Source organism: Pelodiscus sinensis, chromosome 6, assembly GCF_052426305.1.
Source record: "Pelodiscus sinensis isolate ZL-2025 chromosome 6, ASM5242630v1, whole genome shotgun sequence".
In the NCBI taxonomy this organism is placed as follows: Eukaryota; Metazoa; Chordata; order Testudines; family Trionychidae; genus Pelodiscus; species Pelodiscus sinensis.
In genome coordinates this window covers 55,015,522-55,042,462 of record NC_143057.1, presented here as the reverse complement: position 1 = coordinate 55,042,462, position 26,941 = coordinate 55,015,522, and the positions used below count along the sequence as shown (strand labels likewise).

Here is a 26,941-nt window from a genome sequence, read left to right as displayed (position 1 = left end):
TGGTTTTGTTGATATGCTGTTAATACCTGGGGTGAATTGCAGTATGTCACTAACACACTGGTATGTATTAAAATGACTTGTGTGTTTTTCTTAACTCTTGGCATAAAATATTTAATTAGCAAATTTCATCACGTTAGTGTAAGATGCAATAAAATCTATTTAAAATAGTATACAAAATTATGGCCTATACAAGATTATAGTATATATCAATAGTTGAAAGAATTAGAATTTAGTTAAATTATGTGAGGGGGAGGAGGGAATAAAAAACAAATATTGGTAGAAGTTTGGTGGATAGCCTGTTTTATGGCAGTAATAAAGCAATTTGTGTCTCTTGCTTTTCATTGTATGTAAAATACTGTGTGGCTTGTTTAAATATACTACTTAATGTATAATATGTAAGGCATATTCTATGTGTATATACAGCAGCTTATTCCTAACAGTATCGTGCTTTGAGGGAAGTCTTATAGTAGCCCTCTTTTATTATGAAAATTTTGCTGTAGTGTAGGTTAGTACTAATTGAAATATGGTGAAACTGTATCATGATGATCAAATGTACTTCATGTGCCAGTATCACAATATGTTTGTTGGAATGAAAGTTGTGAAAAAATTCATTAAAATATTTAAATAGCATAATCTCATGAAAATTCTGCTCATTTCAAAATTCATCATTGACTGTAGTGACAATGTTGACATTAACATAGCTTTATTGGATACTGTACCTAAGTATTAGTGTATACCCCTCAAACATAAGTGTGCTTCACATGTTATATACTGAAAACCCTTATGTGAATGCTTGATAAACATGTTAACTAAATATCATGTTGACAAAACATACCACTGAAGATGCATTCAGATCTGCCAAATAGATTAATTTGGTATCATGTATGGTAGAGTCCTTATTAGCTGATCTAAGATTAAAGGTCACACTTTCAAAAATGCCCATGTCATTTTTGTAAATGTTACCTAGGAGCCAAGATTACAGTTTCAAGTTTTAGAGAGTTGCCTGATTGTCATGTTGAGTAGCCTTTATTGTACAAAGGACTGTTATTGTAGCATTCTTAGAAGCTTATCTTGAATATATTTTGACTTTAGTTTAGAAAGTTAGTTAAAATATGTAATTCGGTAATTATTAGCTTTTTAATAAGACTTTAATTTAGTTTGAGGTAAGGCCATACTATTCTTATAGTATTATACTTTAGTTTAGATGGTCATTAATTGTGAAGTTGAAGTATTACGTTCTGTAACCCTCAGTGTGCAAAGCATTGTCCTGTCTTTCCAGCCTCCATCCCATTGTCTTGGCACTTGATACCATGAAATTGTGGCACTGATGTAGAACTCCAGTTAGGGAAGTGTGCATATATAGTTCCACACTTACTCATGTATATACAATGTATCCTGAAAATTGCATTAAAACAATTATTGAAGTTGCAAAATCAGGCATTCAAAAGACAGGAAATTCCAAAATAGAGGTTGCCAGTATTATTTTTTTAATTCAGTCCTATGGTGCATGTGTGTTATGATCTAGTTTTTGATTACATGATGTACTGTTTTGTCCACAGGACCATACCACGTTCAGTGCATTGGGTGAATGGTGTTCATTTAATAAGCAACTATTCCATATTCTGTTTTTCCTTATTCTTCAATGTGTCCCCATTTGTGAATAATAAAAAAAATCAATATTTTTTTAAATAATCCTCTTGAGATGGGTGGGGGGGAAGAGGTATTACCCCTATTTTACAGATGGGGAAACTGAGGAACATATGCAGGTCAAAAGAATCCACTCATTTTGGGTAGCCAATTTGAGACCATTGGGACATGATTTTTCAGGTGTTGAGTATTATGTAGCTCTTCATACGTTGGAAGTGTAGTTCCTGGTGACTTTTTGCAGCTGTGAGTGCTCAGCACTTCCAAAAATCAGATGCCAGTGTCTCAATTGAAGCACATAGAAAATATGGAACTCTCAGTGATTATCCATGAAAAATTTGTTTAAGTGACTTGCCTATGAACTCTCTGGTATAAGCAGGATTACAGTGCATTTCTCCTGGGCATCATGGAATTGCTGTCCTTTTTTCTTCGTGCAATCCTCTGCTTCATTCTAAGGATGTTAAGAGGTGCGTAACTTACTAATCATGTAGTTGATACCATTTGCATCGGCTACAAGATTGGTCGATAAGGGAAGACGCACAGTACTGGCTCATGCTGGTCTAGGAGCTACCATGTTGTAGGAGCCAGGTGCATAGGCAGCAGCCCCTGTTGGTGTGGGACCCAGAGCTTCCCATAACACTGGTTCCTGTTCTCTTCTCTCCCTCTTCTTCCCCCTCCCCCCTGATGGTTCCTGTGATAGAGGCAGCAACATGGGAGGAAGCGAGTAGTCTACTCGAATACTCAGTAAGCTTAGGCTTATTGGGTAGTTGACTGCTTGCTTATATCCCTACTTCATTCAGTACTTTCCAGTTTCTGCAACATATAAGGTTGTGGGCCCTCAAACAAGACTCGTTTACAGCAAAACTCATCCCCAAAGTAGGTTCATTCTGTGTACTGAGGCAGGAGTCGAGCAAAAAGCATCATATGCGATCATATACATTGGGGGGCAGAGTTACGTTGGCACAGCTAAACTTGATTCTGGCATTTCCTAAGGTTTGAGTGCTTAACTTTTCATATTTGTAGTAGGGATGTAGTCAACTATTCGATAAGCATAAGCTTATCGGATAGTTGACTAGTCCCTTCTTGAGCACTTGCTTCCCCCCCTTGCTGCCTCTATCAGAGGCAGCGGGCAGGGGGTTGGGGAAAGGAACAGGAGCCAGTGCAGGAGGAAGCCGGCTTAATAGAGGTTCCTCCCAGCACTGTGTCTGCGGGGAACAGGGGAGGCAGGCAGTAGCGGGACTGGGCGTGAGCTGGAAATCAGCCAGCTCTTAATAAAGTTAAAAGGCAGGTTTACCTGTGCCGATCAAGAAAGGCTTCTTTGTCGGCGCGTCGCATCCAGACTGCCCCGATCTGCCGACAAACAGCTGATCGGCAGAGCGGGGCAGCCATTTAAATTTAAATGAAGCCGCGATTATTTTAATCGCGGCTTCATTTCCCTCTGCCGATCTGGCTAATCTACATGCCTCCGTCGACGGAGGCATTTAGTCTAGACGTACCCTCATAGTGGAACCCCTGGGGAATTAAGTTATCTATATTTATCCATGCCTAGACAACTAGCTGATCCTAACTAAATTTTATTAGGAAACTGACACACCTAAACAGTGCCCTATCCATGTTTGTGTCAAGCACATGCAGTAATTTATAGGACTCAAAATTGAATCCAACAGCAGGGTCATATTTAGCTCAAGACAGACTGCTTTCATTTTAATTTTTTTAATAAATGGGGTAATTGTTTGTCTGATTAAGACATTTGTGAATTCATCTTGCATCCTCAGGGAACTGTCTCGGTATCTATATCTTAACAATCTCAGTACAGGAGCACTATTGAAGTGCCGTTTGTTGTCTGGAATGTTTGTGATGGACACATCCAAAACAAAATGATCCTTAGACAGACTACATCTAAAAGTCTTGGAACTCAGGACCATCAGGCTAGTGTGTAGAGCATTCCTCTTGGTCCTTTGGCAATTGGTAATATAGATAATGCCAATGTATTTGTCAATATACCTATAACAAAAAAAGGAGCACCTTCTGTCCTCCCACCTCCTCTCATTTTCTGATTCCTGTGGTTCAGGGCTCCAGTCATTTTGTGCTAGTGGTGCTACCTGGTCTGATCAGGGCACAACTAGTAGCCATATTGGCATATTATCTTCTAATACAATTGTTTTTACTCTTCTTTCTTCCAACCAGATTGAAATTCTTCAAAGGCCTAATGCATTCTTACTAGGGATGTAAGGCTTATCGAGTAGTTGAGTTACTACTCAACTACTTGCTCCCTTGCTGCCTCTCTAACCAGAGGCAGCAAGGGGGAGAAAGGAGGAGCTGGTGCTAGGGGAGCCAGCTTAAAAGCTAGTTCCCCCAGTACTGTCTCAGTGGTGCGGCAGGGAAGGCACAGCAGTTTGGGACCTGGCACGAGTTGGGACTGAGCAGTCCTGGACTGCTGCTCTCTGCCTTTTTAAATGTAGTAAGAGCCATTCCAGTGGGAGCTGTGTGTATGAATCGGAGGGCAAAAATTAATCACTATGGTACTGTTCTGTAACAAGGGGATATACAGAACATTCTGTAATTATACTTCAATCATATGATACTGTAGGAAGTTACCTTGTTCAAAATATGTGTACTCTGATTAATTTTCTTTTTCATTTACAGAGCCTCTGTAAATCCTGGTGGTAGGATACATACTGAGTATATATTTTACTTCAGAGACTACCAAGGAAATTATTTTGCGAATGGGATGAATATGCAGCCATTGACTACTTTCCAACTACAGTTTAGTGACTGAATAACCAGCTGGAGTACTTAAATAGGGATGGTTCCATTCTCACATTACCCTGTTTGAGTTTGCTTGTCTTGATTAAAAAAAAATTCAAAGTGGAGTACCGTAAACTTGATATGGATGGTAAAAAGAAAGACAAGGACAAACCAGATGATAAAATGGCCCGGCCAAGTGGGCGTTCAGGTCACAATCCTCGTGGTACTGGCTCTTCAAACTCTGGAGTGTTAATGGTTGGCCCTAACTTCAGAGTTGGGAAAAAAATTGGATGTGGTAATTTTGGAGAACTACGATTAGGTAAGATTGGTATTCCTTATTCCACTTTGATTCAAGATGTGCATGCAAACTAAATGTCCACAATGTGTTTACTTTGCACATATACCATTTTTCCTGTTACTCAATGTTTATAGTTTTGCAGAGAGAAAATCTTATCTATCCCATCTCTTGAGTTTTTTTCTTATAGAATTATCCAGTCTTTAGTGTTAGATTTAGATATATATCACAAATTTAAAAAAAAGCAAATAAGAATTTGGCCTAGCTTGTCAATTGAAGTAATTATTTTGTGTACAGTATTTTGCTAAGCTTGTGAACACTTGTTTCGGATTCTGTTACATTCACAACTTTTTAATCTAAGGGAAGAATAAACACTTATGTAAAATAGACATTTATATATTTAAGCACTTGTATGTAATAGTTGAATTGATCATTATAAAGATTGCAATATTTAAATGTTCTTTTATTGGACTTCTGTACCCTACTGAGTATTAGTTTTTAAAATCCAGCTAGGCACAATAGTTTGGTTTTGTACAGTAGCCTTTGTGTTCAGATATCATAGAATACTAGAGCTGGAAGGGACCTCGAGAGGTCATCAAGTCCAGTCCCTGCCCTTATGGCAGGACCAAATACTGTCTAGACAATCCCTGATAGAGATTTATCTAACCTACTCTTAAATATCTCCAGAGATGGAGATTCCACAACCTCCCTGGGCAGTTTATTCCAGTGTTTGATTACCTTGAGCATTAGGAACTTTTTCCTAATGTCCAACCTAAACCTCCCTTGCTGCAGTTTAAGCCCGTTGCTTCTTGTTCTATCCTCAGAGGCAAAGATGAACAGGTTTTCTCCCTCCTCCTTGTGACGCCCTTTTAGATACCTGAAAACTGCTATCATGTTCCCCCTCGATCTTCTCTTTTCTAAACTAAACAAACCCAATTCTTTCAGTCTTCCTTTGTAGGTCATGTTCTCTAGACCTTTAATCATTCTCATTGCTCTTCTCTGGACCCTCTCCAATTTCTTCACATCTTTCTTGAACTGGACCAGTACTCCAACTGAGGCCTAATCAGCGCAGAGTAGAGCGGAAGAATGATTTCCCGTGTCTTGCTCGCAACACACCTGTTAATGCATCCCAGAATCATGTTTGCTTTTTTAGCAACAGTATCACATTGCTGACTCATATTCAGCTTGTGGTCCACTATAACCCCTAGATCCCTTTTCTGCCATACTGCTTCCTAGACAGTTGCTTCCCATTCTGTATGTGTGAAACTTATTGTATCCGATTGAGTTTTCCTATGCTGCTGTTGCGATACCAGTATTCAGAATTTAAGCATGTTGTGCTCAGCAGTGGTGACACAGGTATGCATTCTGACACAGAATCTGTTTCGAGATGGCTTGAACAGCAAACGAACGTATTTTCTGAAGAGAAACCATGTAATACAGACCATCGGAATAATCACTGCAGGATAGAATAGGGGATGATAGTACAACTTTTGTTGTGAGGACAATAGCTTTTTCTAACAGTATGCCCTTTAAAAACACCTTAGTTTGGGCACAGGTTTAAGTGCAGAGGTGCATTTTTCTCTTGCTTTCATTTTCCAACTTATTTATAGTAATAGTATACTATAAGCATGGTCTTTGATACACTGTGTACCTTTCTAGATTATCCAGTGACTTAAATTGTAATTCGGCTATGTTACTGTTTTTTCTCTTTCACGCTTAGCAGGAAATACTATGCATTTTGTTGCATTCTAATAATTTGTGGCTGTAATAACTGATAAAATAATAGAGGGTCTAAATTTGTCCATATATCTGTGAAGTTCAGGATTTTGGCTTATCACTCTCTGAAGTTGTATTTTTAATGGATTTTGGACATTGTATGAACTAAAGAACCAGTGTATTAATTTGAATATCATTTGTTAAGATGGCTATATGAAATTCAGAGTTTTTTTAGACATTTCAGAACAGGACTTTTTTGTCTGTTATCTTCCCTTTTTGATATTCACAGAAATGAGTTCTGTGAAATTTGACCTAACCTGTAGCAACGTGTCATCTGTTACGTAAATGTGTATTTATTATTGTGTGTTTTGATATATTTATACAAGGTATTGGAAAAATGCTCTATTTTCCCAGTAAGTAGAATGGCCCCTGAGAGAAATAGACTTAGTTCTTGTACGTCTGTCTTTGTTGCTCCTGGTGATTGGGATAAGAATGGCCATATTTGTCACACCAAAGGTCCATCTAGTCCTGTACCCTGTCTTCCTACAGTGGCTAATGCCAGGTGCCCTTGCGGGAATGAAAAGAATAGATAATCAAGTGATCTACTCTATCACCCATAGGGGACACCATTCCTGCTCATCCTAGCCTTTATGAATTTATGTTCAGATTGAACTTCCCTTAACTGGTACTCTCTGGTTCGGCAACATTTGTGGCCCAGCATGAACCACAGAGCCCAGGAACAGTGAGGTCTTTTGGCAGGTCAGGAGTGCCATAGGGGGCACCAGCAACTCAGCCGGGAGCTGTGTGTGTGTGGGGGGGGGGAAGTTCTGATCCCAGTGGAGCTCCATGGCCCCAGTGGCTGTGGAGCTCTAGTCGGGCAGTAGCCTCGGAGCTCCGGCCCTGTTCTGGCTCCAGAACTGGGGAGCTCCAGCATTAGCCAGGGAGCCCAGGCCATGGAGCTCCAGCCCCAGCTGCGGAGCCAAGTGACTGTGGATCTTTGTCCAGGTTGCACAGCTCTGATGGTGGCACTCTAGCCCTGGCAGTAACATGGCCAGTGGCATTGAGAGTGTCCTGGGGCAGGGCTTGGGCAACAGCAGGGGCAGGCTGGAGCTCAAGCCCAGTGTCAGGACAGGCCATGATGGGAGGGGCATTCCCTTCTCCAGTCAGGTCCCAGGGATTCTGGACCAGCAAGGTTATCCAGCGAGATAACCCTGCAATCGTATTTCCAACAAGATTTCTATGGATTGACTGAACGTGTATTGTGTGAAGAAAATACTTCCTTTTGTTTTAAATCTGGTACCTATTAATTTCATTTGGTGATCCCTAGTTCTCGTGTTATGAGAACAAGTAAATAATTTTTCCTTATTTACTTTCTCAACCATGATTTTATAGACCTCTATCATATTTATCCCCCTTCTCCTCTTTAGTGATCTCTTTTTCCAAGCTGAAAAATCTCAGCTTTATTAATCTCTCCTCATGTGGTAGCTGTTACATGCCCATAATCATTTGTAGCCCTTTCCTGAATTTTGTCAAGTGTCAAGGTACCTTTTCTGAGGTGAGGTGACCACATCTTCATGCAGTATTCCAGATGTGGGCATACTCTGGATTTCTATAGATGCAATAAGATATTCTGGCCCTTAATGATTCCTAACACTCTGCTTTTTTGACTGCTACTGCTGCACATTGAGTGGATGTTTTCAGAGAACTATCCACAATGACTCCCTGATCTTTCTTTTGATTGTTAACTAGGGGTGTAAGTGACTAGTCAACTACCCAGTAAGCATACTGGGCAGTCGAGTAGTGACTCGAGTAGTCACCTCTCCCTCCTTCGCTGCTTCTATCAGAGAGAGGCAGTAAGGAGGGGAGCAGGAGCTGGTGCTTGGGGGAGCTGGCTTGAAAGCTTGCTTCCTTCCCTCCCCCCGGTCTTGGGGAGAGGGGTGTCAAAGAACCAAAGGCATAGCCGCGGACCAGTGTGAGCCAAAAATCAGTTGATTTCCCCCCACTGCGCCTCTGCTTTTTAAATGTATGAAGACCTTGGTGGCTCTTAATACATTCAAAAGTCCGAGCTGTATTGACTGATTGAATAGTTGATGGAAATTCTATTGACTACTCGATTAGCTTATTACCCACAATTTAACATCCCTAGTGGCAATAGCTAATTTACCTTTCGTGAGAGAAGAAGAGTGAAAGCAAAAGAGATGTCAACTTCTGTCTCGAGCTAAACCTGCAAAAGTGCATGATGTGCAAAGCTAGCAGTGGATAATCTGCTGACTTTACACGTAGATGTGTAAATTTGAAATTATCAGCTGCACTTTGCAAGTGATAGACAATGGATCATAACCCTGAGAGAGAGAGAATTAACTGACAAGGAAGGAGGAATATAAGGAAAGGAGAGCGGCATTGTTTCCCTTACAACAGCCATATGCATTGTCTGCCTTTACTTTATCTATCTCTGTTGACAATGAGCAGGGCTCGACACATAATGTAATCTACTTGCCCGTGGCGAGTAGATTACGACCTGGAAGAGCCGGCGCAGAGCGATCTGCACATGCGCAGAAAGACGTGAAACCGTGTGGGTGGTGAGCAGGGCTCGCTGCCACTTGGCGAGCCCTGACAATGAGTATCTGGTCATGGCTTTAAAAATCTACTCATTGGTGCTGTTGATTGAATCCGGTTAACTTGTGATTGACTCAAACTATTTGTTTAAAAAATTGCAATTAATTACAATTTTAATTGTAGAACACCAATTTAAATGTATTAAATATTTTTGATGGTTTTCTATATTTTCAAATATATTTTTCAATTACTACACAATACAAAGTGTACTGTGCTGAATCTTAATTAATAGTTTCAGTGTAAAAATGATAAATAGTATTTAATTCACCTCCTACAAGTGCATTAGGTCAATCTTCATTGTGAAAGTGCAATTTGTTTTGTTTCTGAATGCAGTTAAACAATGTGTAAATTTTGGAGCCTGCAAATCTACCCAGTCTTTTTTCTGGTTTAGCCAGTTGCTTAGACACACAAGTTTGTTTACATTTATAGGAGAGTATTCTGCTTGGTTCTTAGTTATAATGTCACCTAAAAGTTTTGTAGCCAGCATTGCAATGTATAATTTATGTTCCAGATTATACTGAACATTCAGGCTACGTCTACACTGCAGGCTTCTTGCGCAAGAACTGCTTTGCAGAAGAGTTCTTGTGCAAACGGTCTTGCGCAAGAGTGCGTCCACACTGCCATGTGGTTTTGCACAAGAGCGTCCATGGCGGTGTGGATAGCTACAGCACTCAGCGCAAGGTTTAAGAATCTGAAGTTCCTTCCAAAGTCAGAGGGGGGATGAGGTGTGGTGCATGCTTTCGGAAGTCTTAAACAGAGGAAAAACTCAGATGCAGACAGTATAGTACCCAAACAACCAGGAAAACCAGCCTTCTGCTGGTGGAATTGGATTCAGATGAATATGTTCTTATCCACACTGTTTGGTTTATCATCAAGCAGAGCCCATCATAAGTATGGATGTATGTCTACTGGAATGTTGGTTGAAGCATAAAGGGACATATAAATCTTCAGTCATCTGGTGCACAAATATTTTGTGATGTTGTCTACAACAGTGCTGTATGAATGCCTGCTATCACTGTCAAGTGACAGTGCTGCTAGCTTGTTTCCAATATTTCCCGCAAATGTAAGAAACATACAAACTTGTTTTTGAAGTCTTTGAAGACAGTAGTAGTAGTAGGACTGAGTGGACTTCTAGACTGATATTTTACATGGCTTTATTTGTGGATACAGTTGATATTTGGACATAATTCTACCTATGTAAATTCAATTGGAGATTTCACTAGTGTACTAGTAGAGATGACTATTGTTTTTTACAGTGCAAGTATTTGTAATAAAAATAAAGTGAGTACTGTGCACTTAATATTCTGTATTGTAATTGAAATCAATATTTATGGAAATATAGAAAACATCCAAAATAATTAAATAAGTGGTATTCTGTGTTTTAAAAGCACAATTTATTATGATATTGTATTAAGTCATTTAAATTAGAAGATAATTCACATTAAAAGTTTTATGATGAAAATTAGGTTAATAATAGTTCTAATTTTAATTTAAAACAAAACTCTATACTTATTTAACACTTATTTTGTGTGTGGTGACAATTTAGATCAGGGCTACTCAACTTTGGAAGTTCCGGGGGCCACAATGATACTCACAGCACATGCTGAGGGCCGCAATTTTAAGTGTGGTTGCATATACATGCAAATAAATAAATATATATATGCAAATAGCTTCTTTCACACCAATGAGCATGAATTCCAAGATTAAGGCAAGACTATAAAACATGCAGGCCCCATTTAAGTCAGTTCAGCTGATATTAATAAAATGCAATACTTACCTGACTTCCACCCATATGATAGCACTTTTAATGAGCAATGACAGTCCAGGAATTTAACTGCTAAAACACATATCAACAGAAGACCATTATATTGACTACTTTTTCATGTTGGCTCCCACCCGTAGGCTGCACGTTGAGCCCCGTGTAAACCCAAACTGCACAGCGGGCCGGCCACATGTTGAGTAGCCCTGATTTATATGCAAGTCTTAGTAAGATTTTTACATGTGCTTAATGGAATTACTTACAGATCATAAAGTTTAGAAACAGGCATAAATCTTTACAGAATTGGCATCTTAATGGAGAGCAACAAGTTAAGACCTGGGATAAATGGGAGATTATTAGATAGCACAATGGTTCTGAAACTTTCATATTGGTGACTCTTTTTACACATCCAGCATCTGAATAAGACCTTTTCCTTATAAATTAAAAAAAACCACCTTTTTATTATTTAACATTTATTATTTAACATAAATACTGGAGGTGCAGTAAAGGGTTACGAGTGGAAGCTGACAGTTCATGCTCCCTGCGGCACTTTCGCCTTTGAAGTGTAGCAACAGCCCTGGGACTGTTGCTACACTTTGAAGGCGGAGGTGCCCTTATCGACTAATCGAATAGTTGATGCAAATTGCATCGACTATTCGATTGGCTAATTAATCTAAATTTAACATCCCTAATGATTGGACAAGTTAAATGTATTAAAGTGGCAGGCCACAACTTGATTAATGTAACACTGGGCAGTGTGCCCACTTTTCTGCTCTCACATACCATGCATTTAAGTGGTTCTAGTGTTTGATGACAAGGCTCCCATCATATAACCTATAAAATGGGGAAATTTTCCTGAGTCTCTCAGCACCTCAAAATCATCTCTGCCTGCTCTGGATGGATATTGGGAGTAGAAGTTGTCAAGAGGAAAATCTCAATCTACAAAGACTTCAGGTTTCTCCTCCTCCTTGTAGGTACATATATGCTCTACCATCATAAGTCAGAATCTTATCGACTTTTGGGAGCTGGCCCTTTTATCCTTTGTAGCACTAGACACTGTCTTCAAGCGGCAACTAACTAAACATTCCTATTTTTCTTAAAAGGACTTAATTTGCAAGTCCTATTGCTTTCAACCCAACCCTGCCTCTGTGATGCTATCAAGAAAAATTAAGTTGCTGTTGCTTATAATCAATGATACATAATTTGCCTGAAGAGAGGACTTAACTCTCCAGAGTTGTCAAATTTTATACCTTTTGTAAGTTCAGTATATTTTAAAGTGACACAATTTAGTTGAATTTTTAATTTGAGTTTTCTGATAGAATATTTTGACAATTAATTATAGGGTATTCTAATAGAGAATTAAAAAATTTCAGTACTTGAGTCAACAGGTGTGAAAATGTGCATCTTACAACATTTTGTATGTAAAGTAAAACTGAAAAAAGAGAATTCTGAAGTCATTCAGCCTTAACTGTACAGTTTTGTAGTATTGTTAGTACAAAAATGTCCTGATATGAAATGTGATTTTTTTTCAGATTGATGATCTCTTTAAAATATTGAACTCTCCTCCCCAGTAAAACTCCCAAAAACATTTGCAAACATGATGTTTTATGTGTTAACAGTGTTTCCTCTTTTACCTTAACCACTCCATGACTTAAATTTTTTCATGACAAAACTGCAATGCTTAGTTTATCTCATGCAGTAGACTGATATTCGTGTAAAACAAGATTAAGGTGCAGAATGCAGTCCAATTGTGAAATTGTTTGCATCAGTAAACTTTACAGTTTCAGTATCATGGCTATAAAGGTTTTGTTCAACCATGTTTTTTCTTCAATTGAACAATGAACAGATGCCCCTTACTTTTTCAGAATACAGTAGACTTCCGATAATCCGGAACCTATGGGATTTAGGTGGTGCCGGATTATCAAATATGCCAGACTATCAGGAGGTACATATAAGCAGGTGTTATATATACACACACACCCTGTATACATTATATACCGTATATAAAGTGTTCTTAACCCTTTTTATTGTACATACTGTATACAGTATATTGTAATGTGTTCGTTTTTTTAATCCTTTTTTTACCCTTTTTGCTCAGTTGAGCTGCTGCCGCTGTTACCTTGTTACCTTGGAGTTTTACTATAATTTTTTTCTTACCACTTTTTCCTTCTATCTGTTTCTATTTTCCTATTATCTGTTCAGTTTCTAATTTATTGCTGTTTGGGAAATGAAAGATGTTGGAAATTGGTGCTAACAAATCATGTAAAGTCAATGGGAACCACAGAATTGTCTTGGAATCCTGCAATTCTTTGTGTACAATTGGTCATATTGTGTCTTAGCAAAATTTCCAACTTTTGATGCATATTCTGTGAGATGCCCTATTTGATTATACAGTATTTAAACCATTAAATAATTTATTTAAATCTATAACACTAATGATTGGCAGCTCTGTTAAATGTATTTTTAAAGAAATGGCAAGAGGAATGCTAGCTTTAAAAAACAACCCCCCACCAGCCTCCATTACATTACAAATTGCTAAAAATAGGACTTAGAGTACAAATATATCCCTTTTTGCAGTTGACTTCTTGTGCTTTCTGTTGGAACAATACATTTTTTAAAAAAAATTTTTTGCATTGATATTTTTTTCTTCCCCTGCAACCTATAGTTTTTTTATTAGAAAATAATCCATATGAAATGATGTGTACATCAGGCATGTCTGGCATTTGGAGGGCCTCATGTAGCCTGATTGGAAATTTTTTGCAGCCCACCAGTCTTTTTTTTTTTTTTTTTAAATAATGAAGTGTGGCCTGCTGGCGACTCTGAGCATGTGGCAGAGTGCCTGCTCATGGCCGGCCGGGCTGCTCTGTTGCACGTGCTCATGGCTGGCTGGGTGCTCTGCACTGGGCTCTCCAGCAGCTGCTCACAGTCTTATAAGCTACCTCAGCGGCTCAGGCGGCAACATCAACTCTGGGACCCAGGTTTTAGGTTGGGTAGTGCTGGGAGAGCCTGGCTGGGAGAGGTTGGAGGGGCCTGGCTCTGGGGGAGGAGAGGGGCATTAGGTTGGGGCGGTGTGCGTGGGAGTGCTTGGCTCTGGGGGAGAGGAAGGGAGGTATGTTAATATTTTGTGTTTAATTTATTTATTCCCAAATAAAAATAACAATGTATATTAATTTTATAGCAATAAATATCAATTTTTTTGAAATTGCATGAATAATTAGATCTTTATGCAAAATCTCAAACTTACAATGTATCTGAAATTTTCACAGAAGCCTGTTCTATTTGATTAACCATAGTCTATACTTGTTTTTATTTCAACAAAATTTAAGGCACCTTAAATTTATATTTAAATTAAAAATTATGTAACATTAAATTAAACATTATTTAATATGAGCAAATAACAATTTTACACATCAGATTATTGTAATATTATAAAATATACCTAAAAGCCAGGTGTCCGGTATTGGTGCCTTCTGCCTGGCACCTAAAATGTTTTGAGTTGTTTTTTTTCTCAACAAATCATTTGGGAACGTTAGGTGGCTCTGAAAGCTATCAGTTTTCGTTTGAGCCCTTAGTAGGCTTCAAGTTTGACATGCCTGGTGTACATGGTAATAAAAATTCTTAAATCTGATTTTAAATGGCGACATCATTTGAATGTCTTAAGCCAGGCATGCATAACATGGAGTATGTGATCTCTAGGCAGGCTTACTTGTTGCATTAATTTTCTATATTTCTCTAGCAATTAAGTATTTTCTTTTTGTTGAAAACATGTAATTTTTTTTCCCTCTGATTATCTGTTGAGTCACATACTTAAGAAAGATAGGCCTGGAATTTTGGGGACAAAGTAAGCAGAGTAGCAAATCTTGTTAGTTGTACTTATAAATCGTAAGTTTTATAGCTCATTCTTCTTTACTTAGGGTATTGACATGGTAAATTTATTTGACAAAATATACTTAAGATCAGTTGTATATTAAGTTAAAGAATATTTCAATTTAATTGTTAAAACATACACATCTCTCACCCCAAAAGCAAGCCAAAGAAGGGGCTTGCAATCACCTTTTGTCAACTTGGGTAAATGGCCCATTCTGTCGTCTTAAGGTCATGGGTTACTTCAGTGCAATGAGAGCACAACATAGGGTGCTGCTCGGGACGGTCACAAGCCTGAATATTACTTTGTCAGTAATTTCTTGGCAAGTAGTGTGTTTAGTTGCTGAAGCAAATTGATATAGTGAAGACTCATTAATGTTTGATGGAGGTGTAGTTTTTGGCAATTCTTTTGTCTTTAAATGCAATTCCTGGCAGAGTCTGACATTCTTGTTTTTGTATTTCTTTAAGGAAAAAATTTGTACACAAATGAATATGTGGCAATAAAGCTGGTAAGTTAATATTTTTTGTATTCATACTGATTTATTTTAGATGTGAACTTGATTAGAAATTTACTTTCAAATAATGGTTTGTTTATATGCAACTGAGTCTACTTGCTTGTTTTACCACTGAATTATGCTAGATTAAATTGTTGTCTGTATTTTCAAGGGTGAACCATACTACTTAGTGTTTCAAGTCTCTCCAGTAGTTGTACCAGTATTTCTCTTTCCTGCAATAGCAGTAGAGGATTGAAAAATGTTGTCCAGCAGGACAACAGAAGTGGAAATCCTGGATGACCATTTTTCCAGTTAGCCTCACCCCCAACTTTTCAGTTTCTTGCTGGCCATCTGTGGTACTCTCGCTTCTCATTGTATATACATAGTTGCCTTTTTAATTATTGAGATGTCTGTGGAATGTGAGATGTCTGAAGTAATTTACTAATGAATGCTTATAATTTTCATATCAGATGTAAGATGCTTATTACTATGACTTTCTTTCACAAACCTCATTTGAAGAGCTTGTCTACATGGGGATTTAATTCATAGCTTTTTGCTGTGTCAGGTAACACATTATAGAATCTGCAGTAATAGTTTGCACACAAGACACTGTACCATCAGTCAACATGCATCATTCTGTACACTCAACAGTAATTTACTACCAACTGTGGGTGTAGTGCTCTGTAAGGCTGCTTTTGCTGCAATGTGTGTTCTGGGACTTTTCTCGCTGTCTATTGTGGGATACCTAATGGAAGCCAGGTGGTTTCTGTTTTTTTTTTTTATTCTGATTCATTTGTCTCTGTTCCTGCCTATTTTAGAGATTGGTAGCACCATTTTTGAATTGCTGTGAGCCCAACAACACCTGGTGCTGGTTTGCAGGCAATCTTGAAATACACACAGCCTGCTTGGATATTTTAACACTCAAAGCTGGATGAATTCACATTTGAATTTTACCTTATCCTCTGCTTAGTGGTGCATATCACAGCAACTTTTCCAGTAGCAGAATGACCTCCAGTGGTGGTAGAACAAGGAATACACCAAGCAACTGAAATAGAAGATTGGGACCAACTCACTTTGCAGCAAAGTTGGTTCATTTTGAAACAGGCATCTGAATTACATTTTGTTACATGCAAGTATTTGCAAAGTGGATTAACTTGAAAAGATGTGAATTAACCGTCCTGTGAAGACCCCCCTAAGTTTTGACCATTACCGGTATTTGAATTGAAGTTGTACTGTGCTTGTGGACGTAACTAAACTGTGGGTAAACAATTTTTCTATAATAGTCAGTCCATTCTGAAATACGGTTTTGAAAGACTAACTGAACAAAAAATTCCCCACAAAGAATGCATGAAGGTGTGAAGTGCTATAACATTATAGACACATTTTTGGAAAACTTACATAATTGTCTCTTGGATCCAGTGATGAATGCTATGGGGTTATTTCACTTTGTTTTAGAATACTTTTTGCAACACTTTAAACATTCTGGTTATATTTAATTTAGAATATGAAAACCTGAGTTTTGGAATAGTGAAATAAAAAATGGCAAGTTAAAGTAAATGCTTTAAATGTAGTTATATAGTACGTTTGAGAGGAGCTTCTACCAAAGTATCACATGGTTTCAGAACTGCCAAATACAGAGTTCATTTCACAAGCAGGAATTCATGTAAAAAACATGCCAAACTTTTTTTTCCCCTCAAAGAGCAAAATTGTGTATCCCTACTTGAAACTCATTTTCCTTACAAAATATACCTAAAACTCTAAGTCCAGTACAAGATGAATATGGGATGGAGTTCTGTCTGTGTTGAAAATGTGGTGATTGCTGAGGAAGTGTGTTCACAATAAAACTTCATAGTATCTTTTGCATGATTGGTTATTTTGAAGCATTACTTATGTAGTATTCCAGATTAAGAAAAATGTAAATCTGATATCCATTTTTGTTTATGGATTTTTTGGAATAAATTACCACATTCGTAAACATTGCCACTCTGACTTATTTATAAATATGGTGCTTAAGTTACTAAGCTGTTTCTAAATTAATTTCATTCAACCTCTGAAGTGATTGTACTTTGTCAGTTTAGGTTTTGCATATTGATTTGCTGCTAATTCCTCTGAGTCTTACGATAGTATCCCTTAAAGCTGTGTAGAAAACTTTAAGAATTTTCAAATAATTGGTTTTAACAGATCTGAAAGAGTCCTATTACTGGTAGAGGCCTAGAGTGTGTAATACATAGTGCAAGACAGAACTATAATAATTACTTGACCATTTGAAGCAATGTGAAGGAAGTATTGTGTTAACATATAATCAGCTACTTGTAATATGAGGCTCAGTGGTCCCTGCCCCTGTGGCTTAGGGAAGGAAGGGAGGCCACACCTTCCTCCTGATGTTACCAGGATTGCTTCTTACTGTTGGGGGAATTAGCAGAGTAATTGCAGCATCCGGCTTTTCTAACAGGATTAGGGTGGTGTCGAAGGGTAGGGATAATGCAAGTCGACCCTACTTTACTGCATTCCAGCCCAGAGTCCTGAGTGGTAGGGTGTTCCATAACCAGGGACCCTCTTGCAGCATACAGAGTGACTGTTAAATTATAACACCAACAGACTAAAACCCCATGGCTGCTACTTCTCTGAGTTACAGATTAGGATCCTTGGGTTCATCCAGGTATTCGGCCGCTGGAAGTCCCTCGAGCTTCTCCTTGGCCAGGTACAAGGTGCTGCCTATCTCATCAGCAGGGTCAGTGGGAAGCGGCAAGCAGAGCATGTCTCTCTCCTCCTTTGGCTCGGCCCCAACTAAGTTAGGAATTCCACCTCTTGTACTTCCTGCCCCACCCCATAACTTCTGGTACGAGGGCTGGGCCTGGTCAAACTCTTCCCTACTGGTCAAAGAGAGTGGTTCCTCCCTCTGGTTTGGAGACAGACCACACTGCCTCACTACACTAACAAAAGATAAGCAATTCATAGTTAAGACCAAAACTCTCACTCTCACTATTGTTGTTGGATATAATCAGTGGTCTCCAACCCTTTTTTACACCCAAGATCACTTTTCAAATGACAGAACAAGCCAAGATCTACCACCCCACCCCATCCTGCCCTCTCTATTCTCCTCCTTTCCATCACTTGCTATCCCCAACCCTTATACTGCTGCTTTTCCCCCCCAATTCTTCTGTAGGAAGAGGTTTTCTCAACATTTGGTCTGTCTAGACTGGACCAAATGTCAGAAAAAAACCCTTCTTTTGGAAGCCCCCTTATTCCTCGTGGAAAGAGGAATATAGGGGTTACTCAAAGAGCATGTTTGCTCTTCCGCTAAAAAAAAGTGGAAGAACAAATGCATCCCTGGATGCAGAAGAGTTTTTTCTGGGATACCTCTGGAATCCTAGAAAAACTCCTGCAGTCTAGCCGTACCCTCACTGCGTTGAGACAGGATGTGTAGGCTTTGGGGTGGGAATGAGGGGTTTGGGTATGGGAAGGGGTGAGAGGTTCAAGCTCTGGGAGGGAATTTGGATGCAGAAGGAGGTGGAGGAGGGGATGCTGGCTCAGGAAGGGGGCTCCAGGCTGGGGAGTGTTGGGGTCAGGTGGAGGGTTGGGGTACTGAGCAAGCCACAGGCTTGTGGATGAGAGGGTGCAGGAATTTGGGTTGGGGGATGGGAGGGACTCAGGGCAGGGAGGTTAGGAGTATAATGGGCTCAGGACACAGATTTGTGGTGTGTGGATGGTGTAGGAGTGTTGTGGCAAAAGACTGAGGATGTGGGGGTGCAGGAGTTTGGCGATGTAAGAGGCTCAGGATAGGGTTCCAGTGTATGATAGACTCAAATCTAGGGTCTGGGGGTGTGTATGCAGGAGTGTTATGATGCTGCGGACATTTGGAGGTTTGTTGGCCAGGCTTCATTTTTAAATAAAATGTCAAACACAAAGTTCCAGCATTGGTTTTTATTTGAGAACCTGTTTTGATTCAGGGGTCACTGAAAAGTTAGTTGGGGCCACATAAGTGAGATGCAAAAAAACCCCAAAAACCTTCCTCCAAAGCCTCACTAATGTGGCCCCAACTGTGCTGCTGGGAGCAGGGGACTTGGTACTGGGGAAGGGTGCTAGTGGGTGCTGGGGCAGAGGACAGGGTATCAGTGGAGGCAAGGGACAGGGTGCTGGGGTGGGGATAGGGTGCCAGCGGGAGCAGAGTGCCAGTGAGAACCAGGAGCAGGGTGTTGGCTGGGGCTGGGAATTCTCTGCATGTGCCTTCCCCCCCTTACCCCCCAGTGGAAGGAAGCTCTGGCATGGGACTCCTCCCTTCTCCCTTGCAAATGAGGAAAGCCCCGGCGTGTGCTTCCCCCTGGGACTCCTACCTCCTCCCCCCCAGAGGAGGGGAGCCCTGGTGTGTGCCTCCCCTCCCCTCCCCCTTCTTCTCTCTCCCCCCCCCCCCGGAAGCCCCAGCATGTGTCCTCCGGGACTCCTACCTCCTCCTGGTGCACCACAGACCTGAAAGGGGAGCAGGCAGTGCACTTCCAGAAACCCCGGAAGTGATGTGCAGCTGCCAGACTTCCCTCCACTCTGTGGGAAGCTGGCACTACCTCCATTTTCGGAGGTAGTTAGTGGGGCTTCTTGAGGGTGGAGGAATTTGGGGGGGATCCCGAATGCCTCACGATTGCGATCGACTGGTCCATCAGGAGGGCTTGGCCAGTCGATCGATGGGTTGGTGACCATGGGTATAGATACTATGTAATGGAGTTACACCTACCTCTCATGAGTGCGTGCGCCTTTACTTTGTCTTTAGCTTGTGGTGGAATCTTCAGTAATTCAGCCCTTTGGGCTGAGCCTCTGTTTGTATGTGAGCTAAAAATCTGACCTGTTACAGAGGGCACCAGGACACATACCCTGAAAGGTTCCTTTATTTGCCGCCCTGTCTGTAAGTTCACTCCTTAGTCGGTCTAGCAGGGCCTGTTGCAGTACTCTGGTTTGGTCTTGCACCCCTTCTGGACTCTCTTTGAGTGTCTTTGCTCTGCATAGAGTGGTGTTCTAAGGCATACTCCTTGGTGGCAATGTCTTTTGGGGGCTGTTCTGGCCCCAGTTGTCCAGATGGACAACTACAGTTCAAAGTCAAGAATCCTATGTAAATCTCTAAGATGCCACAGGACTATTTGTTTTTAAAGTTACAGACTACCATGGCTCCCACTTTGAGACTTTTTAACTACAGTTCAGTTACTCTTCCCTGAATGTGTCAATTCAGGCCATTTCATCAGTAGCTGGTGCAGGGGACCTGGGCATGCCCTAATCTAGGTCCCAGCCCCAGGACCTTAAAGGTAGCAGCTCTCTGCCATGTCCCTTTAAGGTGAATCACTGCTGCAGTTCTCAGAGCCACTTCCCTGTAGCCCCAACACCGTCTTATCTTAGGACGTGGTCCTGGTTGGGTCCCAGTGGCCAATCAGAGCTTCTTCTTTCACTTCCCCTCTTTCCCCCACAATCTCAGCCAACACTGCTCTGTCCGAGGACCTATAGCTCCCTCGGCCAGCCAGGCACACTATCCACATTCCTTTAGCTCTAGCAAGGAGCTCTACTTTGCTCTGAACTTACTTATTATTTATTTAAAATATTCAAGATGGTATACAAAATGTTTAAAACACAATATAAATGTATATAAAAAAATAAAATGAGACCCCAGAGGGACATAAAACCTGCCACTTCTGTTCCCTTTAATGGGCATGCTGAAACTGGATTGGCTGCTTTCTGCAGTTGCTCTCTGGCTGTTGTGATGGGTCTGGCTGTCACCCAAGGTGCGGAGTCAGACACAGGGTCTGGACCATGTCCCCAAAGCTTAATTGAAAACAGCATGAGATGCCTGTCTCTAGCATTCAGATACCCAGCCCCTCTGGGAGCGCTGTACCCAACATAAATCTATCTTCTGCTCTACAGATATATAGTACACGTTCATGAAATTCACCCTCTTTCTCCATGCTGCCCCAGGTAAGAATTAATTACAGGGGTTTATTAATAGTGATATATTAAGTATAGGATTTAAGTAATCATAAAGGATAGCAGACAAAACAATGTAGTTACTAAACAAAATAAAACAAAATATGTACACTAAACTTATTTCACTGAAGAAACTAGTTATATGCAATACCTCACCTTCAGAGTCGTTCTATAAGCTTTTCACAGACTTGAAAGCATTCCAGCCATTCATACCCTAGTTAAGTCTTTCTAGCAGTCATTTAGGTGGGGTAGCTAAAGAAATGATTTCCTAGATTACCTCACTCCCCACCTTTAAATAGGATATGCATAAGGTGGGACTCCCTATGTGTTCAGTCTAAGCTTCCCCTTTGCTCTTGTGAAAAATATAGCATTCCAAGATAGACCCCAGCATCTGGTGACATGATCACATTTCACTGCAAGGCCGTTGTCTCCTTATTTCAAAAGTTAAGCCCCATTGTCTCTTGCTACTGGGTTATTAGCTCTGTGTCTGGCTTCTTTATTGTTGTACCTGATGAACTAGTAGTAAGTTTCTCCAACCTGAACTTATTGATTATAAATCTACACTCATATTCCCAGCTTCAAATACAGAAATGATACATGCATGAAATTAGAATAATCCTATTCAGTAGATTACAGACTTTCCAATTATCTCACATGAAGTATCTTGCATGTTCCAGTTAGGTCATTCATATTCATAAGTATATTCTTACAAAGAATATGGAATTCCCTATCACAGTTGTCTTAGGCTGCCACTATTGGCAACTGGAGGACCTTCTCCATCACCATTTTTGAGGGTACTACTAACAGCAAAATTGCATAGGAAAAACTTCTAATACCACAGCAAATTTCAACTACGATTTAATTTTGTGTATTTGTAATTCTAAATTTGAATTCTGTGTATTTGAAATAAAGCAATATTCTGACAACTGGATTAGTGTTCTATTGGTCACTAACAGTACAGACAATGCAGTAGCCAACTTTTCTGTCTAGTTTAAATGGATATGCCATTTAGGTAACAGTGATCAAGTGACAGGCTCAGAATCACTCACACCTGAAAGATAACTTCTAAAGGTTAACAATAGTTAAGTTTCTTGTGCTTTATTTTGAGTCATTCCCAGAAAGAGAACCCCATTTTCAGATGTCTGTGGTGCACAGGTTTTTTTTCTTTAACACAATTTTCACTTGCAGTGAGTTTGTTAAATGTGATACTATCCGAGATCTACCAAGTCAGCTGGTAATAGTCCTTCTCAGAGTGCTTACTCATGTCCATTCCAATCAGGTGTGTGCACACTGTCAATGGATTCCGGAGCTTTTTTGCCCAGCGTTACCTGTCAGGCCAGTCAGGGAATCCCCTGCAGTAGTGCTGCTATATTGGTGCATATATACTCCTGCTGGACCTCGCCACCCTCAGTTCCTTCTTGCAGCCCGTGACAGTAGCTGGAGCATCCTCTTGTTGAATCCCGTCTAGCACGTGTACATGATTGGTCTGGGAGTGGGGGAGCCCCTTTGCCCCCCTTCCCACTAGGCATCCATGCCCTGGAAGAGGCTTGGAATGCTCCCCCACCCCCAGGCCAATCAGGGCTGGAGTGCGGGAATCCTCCTGCCCTTCGAGGGGCATGTGACGCTTTGAAGTGCTGCGGGCTACTTGCAGGGCAAAGGAAGCTTCACGCAGCTCCCCTGCCCATGGCCTTGATTGGCTTGGGGGAGCGCGCAAAGCCTCCTCCACTCTTATCTCTGAAAACTTCCACACAGTGTGCAGCGGTGGTCAAAAAGTCAAATAGGATGCTAGGAATTAAGAAAGGGATAGAAAATAAGACAGAATATCTTACTGCCCCTGTATAAAACTATGGTATGCCCATATCTTGAATATGGTGTACAGATGTGGTTTCCTCACCTCAAAAAAGATACTTTGGCCTTGGAAAGGGTTCAGAAAAAGGCAACTAAAATAATTAGGAGTTTGGAACGAGTTGCAGATGAAGAGAGGTTAAAGCGACTGGGACTTTTCAGTTTAGAAAAGAGGAGACGGAGGGGGAATATGATAGAGGTATATAAAATCATGAGTGGTGTGGAGACGGTGGATAAAGAAAAGTTATTTATTAGTTCCCATAATAGAAGAACTAGAGGACACCAAATGAAATTAATGGGTAGCAGGTTTAAAACTAATAAAAGAAAGTTCTTCTTCACACAGCACGTAGACAACCTGTGGAACTCCTTGCCAGAGGAGGCTGTGAAGGCTAGGACTGTAACAGAGTTTAAAGAGAAGCAAAATAATTTCATGGAGGTTAGGTCCATAAAAGGCTATTAGCCAGGGGATAGAAATGGTGTCCCTGGCTTCTGTTTGTTGGAGGCTGGAGAAGGATGGCAGGAGACAAATTGCTTGATCATTGTCTTCAGTCCACCCTCTCTGGGGTACCTGGTGCTGGCCGCTGTCGGGAGACAGGCTACTGGGCTAGATGGACCTTTGGTCTCACCCAGTATGGGCCGTTCTTATGTTCACAGTTTTGTTCAATGGCTATGCAAGCCTAACTGATGTATCCACTGTTAAAATGTCCACCATTGTCTTAGGCCACTTCTGCCTGCATTCCCAAGTGGGCAGCCAGCGTATGCAGTAGGTTCTGGTGGGCACTGGCATCCATAGCTGGCATGGAGGAGACAGGGTCAGCCAGAGCCTCATCTAGGGAGTTTGAGGACAACTCCCTAAGAAGGCATTGGTCCTGGAACACCTCAGCCCTCTGAGTTGCTGATGCCACTGGAGGGTGCTCCTGGGCCCTGGGACACTTGCCCTCTGCTGGAGGCTTCTGCATATCCTTGTGTGGACTAACTGTCCTCTGATGTAGAGGTCTTTGTCAGAGGAGTGGCAGAGGGGGGTACCCCTAGCTATGTTCCAATGAAGCTGGGCCTTGAGCCTGATGGTAGGCCCAAGGAATCCAGAAAGGCCACTGGGGTTGAGATTGGCATTGAGGTGGCCATGTCTGTTGCATCTTAGTGAGACTGATGCCATGACATGGATTTTTGCAAAGAGGCCCTAGACCACACCAAGTCAGAGTCAGTCCAACGCTGACCAGAAGGGCACCGAGGACGATGCCTGTGAAGGGTAGCACCATACCATAGCCTGTGGCTTAACCTTATGAGACTGTGCCAGTGGAGGCATAGTTGGTACCCCATGTCCATGAACAGGAGGCGGCATTCTTAGTGCCAACAGTCCCAGTACCATCTGTGTTGCAGGCACTAGTGCCGCAGAAGAGCCAGTCACAGCTACCAGTACTGGAGCCGGTGCCACTTGTGCTGGTGTCGACATCAAAGATCTAGAATGCAGTGCATGCAGGATCATGTCTGGCACCTGAAAAGCACTTGTTTGTGCGGCCTCGAAAGCCAGTGCCGAGTCTGGAGAAGCTGTCAGTCAATGAGCTTTCTGGCTGTGACAAAGGTTTCTGGAGCTGACGATGGCTGGATATCCTCCAGTATCATGTCCTTCACTGGACTCCTCCACGCGCTGAGCTCAACTGATGTCTGGATGGTCCAGGAGCATCCAGGCGCTGCAGGGACATTGCCTCTTCTGGGCACACGTTAGGATGTTACTCTTTATGGCCATGCTTAGACGGTGACCTCCCTCTGTCTTGCCTCTTGTTTTTGGGCACTAGGGACTGTGAGCAGTGCCATTGTGCTGAGCTCTTCTGCAGTGCCACGAAGTGCTTTGGTGCAATAGAAGTGCCATGTAGAATCCAGTGCCAGCTGCAACATGGACTCCATCAAAATAAGTTTAAGGTGGGGATCATGCTTCCATTTCATATGAGGCTTAAAACTTTTGCAAATCTTACAGGAATGCCACTGCTTGCAACTGCTTTTGAGGGCCATGGAGGTAGTTCCAGAGGAATTCAGGGGAAAGGGGTTTTTATTCCCTTTACTTCCTCTTTCCAAAGTCAAAAGGGGGCCTCAGATCTATTTTAGACCTCAATGCCTTCATAAAGAAAACAAGGTTCATAGAGGTTACGTTGGCCTCTATCATCCCTTCCCTGGAAAAAGGGGACTGGTATGCTGCCTTCAAATTAAAAGATGCATATTTTAACATTTCAATAATTCCTGCTCACAAGAGAGAACCCAGATTTACCATTGGGATGGACCACTTCCAGTTTTCGGTCATTCCATTTGGCCTCTCTACAGTGCCAAGTGTCTTCACAAAGTTCATGGCCACCAGGCAGCCTTCCTAAGGAGGCACAGGGTTTAGGTATTCCCCTACCTGGATGATTGGCTGATCAGGGGCTGGGCCAGAGAGCAGGTTCTACAACATTTAAACTGTCAGAACGCTATTTCAGAGGTTGGGCCTCCTCATAAATGGAAAGAAGTCCACTATAATGCCCATCCAGGTGATAGACTTTGTGTGGGCCCATTGGGACTCAACTATGGCTATGACCTTGCTCCAAAGGTTCATGGCAATGAGACTTACCATCAAAGGTCTTAAGAATTCAGCCCTCACTACGGCAAGAAATTGCATCACTGTTAGGTCACATGGCAGCGTGCACCTAAGACATCCACCATACTTAACTGTTCCTCTGGCCCCTTAAGGCTTGGCTAGCGAGGGTGCACAATCAAGCATATTCTCCATTGAACACAGTCCTCAGAGTCCCTCAGGACATTCTTCACTCTCTCTCCTTATGGCTCCAGGAGACGGTGTTCTATGCAGGTGTCCCTTTCACCAGTTGGAGCCCTTCTGTGGAACTGGTCACCAACCTGTTAGACTCAGGGTGGGGCATGTATCTGTCGGATCTCCATGCACATGATATGTGGTTCCCCACAGAACGAGCCTTTCACATAAATGTCAGGAAGCTTAGACACCAAGCTTGGCCCGCTGGGTGTTTGTCTGACCTGAGATACGGGGTGGTGTCAGTTCTGACAGACAACACAGCAGTGATGGTCTATATCAACAAACTGTGTGGAGATCATTTCTCTTCCCTGTGCTAGGACGCCTTGCTCGTTTAGGAGTTCTTCATTGCCCATGACATTCATCTGGAGGCTGCTTACCTACTGGGGAGCAGAAATGCCCTGGTGGACAGGCTCAGCAGGTCATTCACTGTTCACAAGTGGTCCTTCAGACGATGTACTGGGAGAGGTTTTCCAGAAGTGGGCTTGTCCCCTAGTAGATCTGATTGGATCCCACAGGAACAAAAACTGTTTGAACTACTGCTTCTACTTAGGTCGGAAATCGGATCCAAGTGGGACGCTTTGCGAATGAGGTGGTCCTGCCTGCTGCTCTGTGTTTCCCCCTTCACTCTCATTCACAAGGCCCTCATTAGGGTGAAGAGGTTCAGAGCCTGGGTTATTTTAATAGTACCAGAATGGCTTTGTCAACACTGTTGCTTACCCTTTTTGACCTAGCAGTGGAAGAACTGATGGTGCTTCCATTGGTGTCGGAGCTCATCACCTAGGACCTGGGGGAAGGACAGCTGTGTCACCCAAACCTCCTGTCCCTGGTGGTATGGAATATTCATGGTTGATGGGAACTGAGCAGATTTGCTCTGAGTGGGTGAGGAGGGTGATGTTAGGAAGCAGAAAGCCCTCTATCAGGGCTGCATATGCCTCTAAATGGAGGCAGTTCTCTCGGTAGGCCTCACAGAGGCATAGAACCTTTACTGGCACTTATTCTGCTCATTCTTGACTACCTCCTTGATTTGAGACAGCAAGGACTCTTCACATCCTCTCTCAGGGTGCACCTAGTGGCCATAGCAGCCTTTTCTCTGGGGGAAAGGGGCAGAACAGTATTTGTGAACCCAACGGTCAAGTGGGTTCTCGGGGAAGAGAGTGTGTGGTAACACGCTGTTCCACTTGTCCGTCAGCCACCACCTCTGTGGG

At 41.6% G+C, this 26,941-nt stretch overlaps 1 protein-coding gene across 9 annotated transcripts in view; it reads left to right on the top strand.

Annotated features, from left to right (window-relative positions):
• CSNK1G3 (casein kinase 1 gamma 3) overlaps positions 1 to 26,941 on the top strand; it is a 152,966-nt gene that overhangs the window by 22,248 nt on the left and 103,777 nt on the right. For 7 of the 9 annotated variants that reach the window (XR_003090671.3, XM_006130107.5, XM_006130104.5 and 4 more), the window contains exons 3-4: positions 4,291 to 4,711; positions 15,111 to 15,151. Coding sequence is in view for 8 of the 9 variants with exons in the window: in XM_006130107.5 (XP_006130169.1) it covers positions 4,534 to 4,711; positions 15,111 to 15,151 (219 nt within the window). In the remaining variant the exon portion in view is untranslated. The remainder of the gene's footprint in view (positions 1 to 4,290; positions 4,712 to 15,110; positions 15,152 to 26,941) is intronic. The other 2 variants (XM_075931935.2, XM_089779283.1) reach the window with 1 other exon arrangement.